This window comes from Capsicum annuum, unplaced genomic scaffold, assembly GCF_002878395.1.
Source record: "Capsicum annuum cultivar UCD-10X-F1 unplaced genomic scaffold, UCD10Xv1.1 ctg4464, whole genome shotgun sequence".
NCBI lineage: Eukaryota > Viridiplantae > Streptophyta > Magnoliopsida > Solanales > Solanaceae > Capsicum > Capsicum annuum.
The window spans coordinates 1-8390 of record NW_025852185.1 but is presented as its reverse complement, the minus strand read 5'-3'; the positions used below and the strand labels follow the sequence as shown (position 1 = coordinate 8390).

Below are 8390 nucleotides of genomic sequence, written 5' to 3'. Positions count from 1 at the left end.
CCAAACTTGGCTTCAAGTTGGCAAGTTGGCCAACTATTGAGGTATTTAAATCCAAATTGAACAATGAATAGTTGACCTTCAAATCTAAATTGACTGCTAACTATTATCTCTAATATTTCACATATATACATATAGCATGACATCCATATTATATAACAAAAATTGATTTTTAATTTTAGAAGTACCACATGCTTTTAGAAAATTATCTCTCATTTTTCATAGTATCATATACTTGGAAAAAGATATTTTAACGCACCTTATAAAGCTAAAGTTGGACGAGGAGGATTGCCCAAGTCTTATAGAAGCTAGAATTTCATTCATTCATCAAATATGGAACATTCTATTCATCACCCCTCACACTCGACTTTTTCCACCACCACAACTGTTTGGTTTCCTTGAGGCCACATTGAACCTCGGGCATAACTCACACTCCAAAAATTAGCTCAAAGAGAGGACAGTTGCCAAAGCTGCAGGATTTCATTCATCAATATCCATTAAAAGAAAGAGACTTGGAGTGACTTGACCAAATAATTTTGATTCTGTGTATATATGTAGAACCCTGAAGCCTTGAATAAAAATCAATCATCCCTTAATTAATTCTTGCATTTCCAAATGGATACTCAAGGAGAATCATCTTCATTATTCTCCAAATTCTGTTATGATATATTCCTGTGTTTCAGAGACCATCTTTATGACAGATTGCAAAGAATTCAAGAGTCTAATTCATCCTCCCACTCCTTCCATTCTTTCATCTCATACTCCTCAGATAGTGAAGGAGAATCATCTACATCCTCCAAGTTCTTTTATGATGTATTCCTGAGTTTTAGCGGTAAAGACACCCGATGTACATTCACAGGTCACCTTTATGACAGATTGCGTAGAGATGGATTTCAAATCTTCAAAGACGATAAGAGTTTGAGGAAGGGCGATGTCATTTCAACTGCATTAGAGGGAGGAATTGAAAAGTCAATTATTTCCATTGTTGTTTTGTCGACAAAATATGCTTCATCTAGTTGGTGTCTCCAAGAATTGGTTAAAATTCTTCAATGCAAAATATTCTTAAAGCAGAGAGTTATGCCTATTTTCTATGATGTTCTTCCTACTGAAGTTCGAAAGCAAACTGGGGAATTCGGTAAAGAATTTGCTAAACTCAAGGAACAATTTGGGGCTGAACAAATGCAGGAGTGGGCAGCTGCGCTTACTGAAGTTGCAAATTTATCTGGAAGGCCAGTACTTGCTAATGGGTATTCCTTCTTCATTCAATCACTTATTATCCATATATATTACTTAATTTGTCTCACAAGGTAAAAATTGTAATTAATGGTCATTCATTAAATACTATCTGTATATATAACTTAAATTAAATGTGTTTTATGAAGAAGGCAACGAGTATCCATTTTACTCCTTCAAATTGGATTTCCCCATCACGTATGTTCAATTTTGATACTGCTGAGCTTCACCGCACTGTGTATACCTTAGCTATTATGTAAAAATAGGCCTTTTGGGCCTAACTCATGCAAGGAATATTTTTTATTACGAGGAAATTTTTTCATCAAATTAAATATTTTCAAATGTTAAAAGTTTTATTTACTTGTTTTTTTCTTTTAACTTTTGTTTTTGCTAAAAATTGGACGTAGGGATGAACCAAAATTTATTGAGCTTATTATGAAAGATGTCAAAAAAGAGGTGAACCATACACCTCTACATGTTGCTTCTTACCCAGTTGGATTAGATTCTCATGCCAAAGATATAATGGAGTCATTACGGCAAAGTGAATGTGAAAATGAAGTTCGCATGATTGGTATATATGGACTTGGTGGAATTGGTAAAACAACTCTAGCAAAAGATATCTACAATCGATTGTTTCGAAATGTACACTTTGATGGTAGTTGCTTCCTTTCAGATGTTAGATCACAAGATAAAATTTTTGGACTAGACAAGGTACAAGAGAAACTTGTCAATATACTGCTCAAAACTGAGGACTTCAAAGTTAATAGTGTTCCTGAAGGCATCAGTCTAATCAAATCAAGACTCGGGTCAAAGAAGGTTCTAATTGTTCTTGATGATGTGGACTCTGAAAAACAACTAGAAGCCTTAGCAAGAGAAAGAAGTTGGTTTGGTTTGGGTAGTTTAATAATCATTACTACCCGAGACAAGCAAATGCTAAATCAGCTTGGAGAAAAAGAGAGATATGAAGCCAAACTATTAAATGATGACGAAGCTGAGTCACTTTTTTATAGGCATGCTTTTGAAAACATTCCTTTGCCACCACAAAATTATGTTGATTTGGCACATCGCATAATCAAATATTCTGGTGGGCTACCATTAGCTCTTGTGACATTGGGGTCACATTTGCGAGGGAGATCCATTAAAGAATGGACATCCGAATTCAAGAAACTAACTGAAATTCCTCATGATGATATCCAAAGCATTCTCAAGACAAGCTTTGATGGACTTCCGCATGACACAAAGAATGTTTTCCTTGATATTGCGTGTGCCTTCCATGGGTTATCTGAGTATGACGTTACCAGAATATTAAATGCATGTCGCTTTCATACTGAAAGTGAAATTGCAACTTTAGTTCAAAGGAACTTGCTCCAAAGGGATGGGCTTTGTTTGGTGATGCATGATCTAGTGCGGGATATGGGAAGAGAAATTGTTCGCTTGGAATCAGCTCAATACCCTGGAAAACGGAGCAGGTTGTTCATCCCTGAAGAAGTCTGTGATGTTCTACAAGGAAATAATGTCAGTAAATCCTTTTTCTTTATCTTGGTTGTACTTCTCTTCTTCAATTTAATTGTCATAAGTTGAAGAAAGATTTTAACTTTTAAAAATAGTAGGCAAGATCCAAGAAGAAGAACTGTGTAAGAGTCTAAGGCAGAGGAGAAGAGGTAGGTGTGTAGAGAGAGGACTAACCTTTTTAAAATTATAAGAGTAAATGCTCTGTTTGCACCCGAATTATATACGAAATTTCTAAGATACATCCAAACTTTAAGAGGGTCCTATTAACCCTGAACTAATTAAAACCGTATTTTTGGCAACCTTAGTACCTACGTGACACATCAGTGAATCAACACACTGAAGGTCCAGCTAGGTACACGCATGTGCCACGTAGGCACTAAGGTTGTAAAAAATATGGTTTTAATTAGTCGGGTAATAGAAACCTCCTAAAGTTTGGGTATGTCTCAGCAATATCGTATATAGTTTAGGGTGAAAACAGTATTTTTTTCTCGAATTATAATTTACTATGGAATTCAAAATTAAGCCAATCATATGAGGCCACATGAAAATATCAAATTATTTTAATGGGGAAGGGCCAAAAATGCCCGGAAACTATGGAATTTGTCAAAATATTGCCCTCTATCAACCTTATGATTGGTGGGACATTTAAAATAAAAAGCGAATTCGAGCCAAAAAGATGTATAAATAACATTAATATAACCTTTTGGGAGTAATTACACTCTCTTTCACTTTTTTTTTTAATTACTTTACCCTCTCTTTCTATTAATATACATAACATAGTCGACATTACATAGCATTCTATGTATTTATTAAAATTTTTGTAATATGTTTAGAGAGTTAAATTTTTTTATAATATTGGAAATATAAGTTGTGTATTTATGTAATTTTTAGAAAAGATAATATCAAGGTTATTTTTGGCCCAAAAATAAACGGAGGGCAATATTGATCTTATCGTTTAGGGGCATTTTAGGCCGTTATTCATTGTTTAAATCCTCTAGTAGATTTAAAGTAGAGTAACTTACATAAATCCTGGATAGTTTGCTAATTACATCTCATCCTGAAATTTCGAATTGTGATACATATGTTAAGCAGTGATAATATGGACTAGTGATACATATGTATATGTATCACTTGTATATACATATGTATACCGTAGTGATACATATAACATATGTATCACTAGTAAATATGAATCCGGGATTTTATGTAATTTTTAAAATATTAAGGGATATTGTGTAATATAATGTCTTAAATATGAGATTTATGTAATTTTTCCACTATATCTGGTCACATTTATAATTACAGAGTACCAATTGTTGGACAACAGTCTAGAAAACCATTTCAATAAAGTATTTGGCACCGCTTTTGAAGGAAATTCTATTTTTGGACCCCACAAGTCCGAGTGTATATAATCTAACTTATCTTGGTCTTTTTGTTTTCTGGCTGAACTTCACCTATATTTGCTTACCAAATACACAATGTTTATAAAAATTCAAGGCTTGATTTTTGTAACCATCCAATAAATTCTACTTGTTCAACAAGGATAATCTCTTGTCACTCATATGACCATGTCGCAAGTGCCACGACTGAGATTAATTCAAATCACTCTTTGCACAAACTACAATTGTTTCCTTTCAACTACACACGCTTGAAGATAATAAAGTCTAGAATGAAGCTTGCCTTTCATAAGTACCATGAAACTTTTACACACTTTAAGTGCTCCATTTTCTGAGTGAAATTTATATCCTTGATCATTCAAAGTCGAAAGAGAAATCAAATTCTTCTTCATTTAAGGAACATGCCAGCACTCTATATTTCTGATAATATATACCATCAGAAAATTCTCAATTTGATGTTATCAATTTCCTTTACCTCTAATGGATTATCATCACCTAAGTAGACAGTCCCACTCGTTTGTTTGTATGTTGCAAATTAGTTTTTGTGGGCACACATGTGGAAAGTTACACCAGAATCAAGAATAGATGAATTGTGCCTATGATTAGAACTCACAACACAAATATTTTCTACGTAGTCACTTTCATCAGAATTACTACTAGTGTCAATAATATTTACTGAGTAATTTAGCTTTCTGTTTTCCTCTTTTCTCCTTTAGTTTAGGGCAATCTCTTCTATAGTGACTCTGTTTTCCGCAATCATAGAAGTTCTGCTTCCTTGTTCTGGACTTCAATCTGACGTTAGACTTATTCCTATTAAAGTCTTTCTATTGTGTTCTTTTTATACTCACAAGACCTTTGTCCTCAGCTCTGTTACCTGAAAAACTCTTCTTCAACTCTTTAGATTTTAATGTATTACTAACATCATCTAGTGAGATATCGTCTTTCTCATATAGCAATGTATCAATAAAAGTATCGTAAGATGATGATAACGAACATAACACGACCAAGGCCTGATCCTCACTATCAACTTTAATATCTACGTTTTTCTAATCTATTATAATTGAATTAAACTCATCGAGGTGAGTTCTAATTGGTGTACCTTCATTCATATGAAGATTATACAACCTCTTTTTCAAATAGAGGCAGTTTGTTAGTGATTTCTTAGAATACAGATCTTCTACCTTCTTCCTTGTCGTTGCTGCAGATTTCTCTTTAGCAATTTTTCGAAGAATGCTATATGTAACGCTCATGAAGATCGCACTCAAAGTCCTCTTCGTCAGATCTGCTTTATTTTTATTCTTTCAACTGTTTTGAAAAAGTTTCCTCCATTGTCTTTCACAACTCTTGTAATACCAAGGACGATTTCATTCTAATCTTTCATCGACTGAAACTAGATCCTCCATCGAATTTCTCTATTTCATACTTTGTTGAAGATGGTGGAAACATTTTAACCCTTGATTATGTATTGAACTTCAACCTTGCTCTGATACCAATTATTGCGGAAATATTGTGGGTTAACTAGCACACAATTACAAACAAAAAACATAGAGAAGAAAAATAACACAAGAATCTAGTGAGGTTCGTCTAGGCCCTAATCCTCCAAGCAAAAGCAGAGAAAATTTTCCACTAAAAGAAGAAGTGTACAATGCTTTAGAATCCCCAACTACGTCCCTACATATAGATCCCAAGTAGTCCTAACTCCTAAACCTATAAAGAAAAAGGATCTCGGGGTCTCCTAAACCAATAGGAACCATGAGTTTCCTAAAATATACAGGAAAAATTCAAGACATAATTAACAATCCACCAATTTGTATGAAGCATTTTCTGTCTTAATTTCAGGGATTTAACATTTGCTTAAGATAATTTTTTTTTTTGTTGAATTACAGGGCTCTAAAAATATAGAAGTACTGAAGTTAGATCGAGTTGGGGAATTAAAGGGAGTGGACTTGAGCACTGAGGCATTTAAGCAAATGAAGAAACTTAGGGTGCTTATAATCAATGAGTTACGTATTAGTGGAGATTTTATGCTGTTGTCTAAGGAGCTCAGATGGTTGTCTTGGCAAAAATGTCCTTTAAATTATATACCACCAGATTTTCCAGCTGCTAATCTTGTAGTTTTGGATATGCGAGGTAGTGATATCGAAGAATTTGGTTTGAATTTGCAGGTTTGTTACTCAATTCCACAATTTCATGCATGTATACTCTTGTTGCAATTGAGTGAAACAAAATCTTACTGTAAACTATGTTTGGTTTACATTTAGTGTTGCAAAAAATTGAAGGAGCTGAATCTCTCTTACTGCAAGCGCCTCAGTAAGACTTCAAACTTCAGTGGTGCAAGAAGTCTTGAGATTTTGCAGCTTCAATATTGTAATTTGTCCGATACAGGTATTCATGTGGGTATTGGGAGTTTATCCTCCTTAATATCTTTAGATTTGAGTGGCAACAATTTCCATTGTCTACCCTTCGATTTTTCTAAGTTACGACTACTGAAGGAATTGCGTTTGAATGACTGTGAGAATCTTCACACACTCCCACCGGTATCAAATTTAGAGAATCTTAAAATTTTTGAACTTAGGAATTGCCAAAGATTGGTCAAGATTACGGAGTTGGACAACCTCCCTTCTATAGAGTCGATCAACATGTGTAATTGCAGTTTTCTGCAGAATCCATTCAATGAAGGCTTCTTTAGTGCACCCGCTTTATCATTTCCATCTAGGAACAACCCATATCAGGTGACTCCCCCCCACCCCCCACCCCTCCCCCTCTCAATCACATAATTAATGATCTAATTGCATGTGTCTTTATCTGATGAAGCAGGGGTTACAAATTTATCTCGAATGCAATGAAATTCCAGATTGGTGCAGCAATAAAGTAACAGCTCCATCTATCTGTTTCACTATGCCAAAACATAAGTATAAGTTCTTAGGAATGGTTCTCTGGTTTATTTGCGACGGCTGGAATCAATCCCATTTTCGATACTTCATTGTCACTGTTGCACATAAAGAGCGATTTTTGACGTGGAATAGGCATATTGAAACACCCATATTACACGGAGAAGTATCACGTGTATATTACATATCTCACTCAAATAGACCTTTTAATGGCCTGGTGTTCAACGGGGGGGAAGAGATTACAGTCAAGGAGTGCCATGTCGAAGCTACTGTAAGCAAGATAGGGATACATCTGTTATATTTAGACCAACATGGTAATGTTACATCTCTACCAGCAAAAGTGGATCATTCTTATACCGCATACCCAGAAGAAGCGCGAGATCGCAAGTCTTCATCTTTGACAGAAGCCACGGGTCATTCCCCGTATAAAGCAAGACGCCCTTTCGACTCCCACTGTCCACGCATGGATCATTCTTGAACTTGCACTCATCCTCTTAAGGGTTTCAAGAAGATGAGTGCAAGTTCCACTACCTTTAAGATGGGTACTTGATTTGGTTATATAAATTTTTATATTGACAAAAAGTTGACAAGCAAACTATAATTGATACTGTTTATTACAAGAAATCATCATTCATTTTATTATTTCCCTCCCCAATCTTCACTTTCTCAACACTTGCATAGTTTCTAAAGACTCAAGCATGCCATTGTCCGTGTCATTAAGTGTGTGATCCACTGATTCGCTGTGTGATTTTTTCTTACCGCTGCGCTTATACTTTGAAAACTATGACTTATTCCAACGTTATTACTTGCAGTGTTAAATACTCCACTTTGTAGCCTATATAGCAACTTAAGCAACCATTAACAAATCTGTTGGTTAAATAGTCTATTATCTGAGAAGTTTTAGTCCCTTAAGTCTGTCAAAAGTGAGCAAATGTGGACTCGGTCAGACATTTATCGAACTTTGAATGTTAAATTCAATCGAAACTATGAAAATACGAAATATTTAATGGCAACTCACATTTGGAAGTACAATTTTTTGCACTTTATGTTATTTCGGTCTATTTCAAAAGAATTTTGACCAAAATTTCTAGGTCTTTTTTCTCAAATTCGGGGGAATGTAGCAATTGGAGTTTGGTAAATGTTTGACCATGACCAAATGTTCTAACTTTTGACTAACTATTTTTTTCCGAGAAACATAAATTAAATAGCAATTACTATGGGTATAAATCAACTGCCTGAATTTGTTGAAAAGTTAAAAAATCTTGAAACTTTGGAAATGGGAAGTCTAGGTTCAAAGGCCAATAAAAGCAGTCATAAAATTCTTATCGACTTCTCTTTCGTGCCTCGTCCTTAGATACTG

At 34.7% G+C, this 8390-nt stretch overlaps 1 protein-coding gene across 1 annotated transcript; it reads left to right on the top strand.

Moving 5' to 3' along the window:
* The first annotated feature begins 470 nt into the window (after window positions 1-470).
* On the top strand, window positions 471-7830 carry LOC107865628 (disease resistance protein RUN1-like). Its single transcript, XM_047403572.1, has 5 exons — window positions 471-1244; window positions 1626-2745; window positions 6026-6304; window positions 6401-6871; window positions 6957-7830. The coding sequence occupies exons 1-5, from the start codon at window positions 613-615 to the stop codon at window positions 7506-7508; spliced, it is 3054 nt and encodes a 1017-aa protein (XP_047259528.1). The 5' UTR covers window positions 471-612; the 3' UTR covers window positions 7509-7830.
* Window positions 7831-8390: the final 560 nt, after the last annotated feature.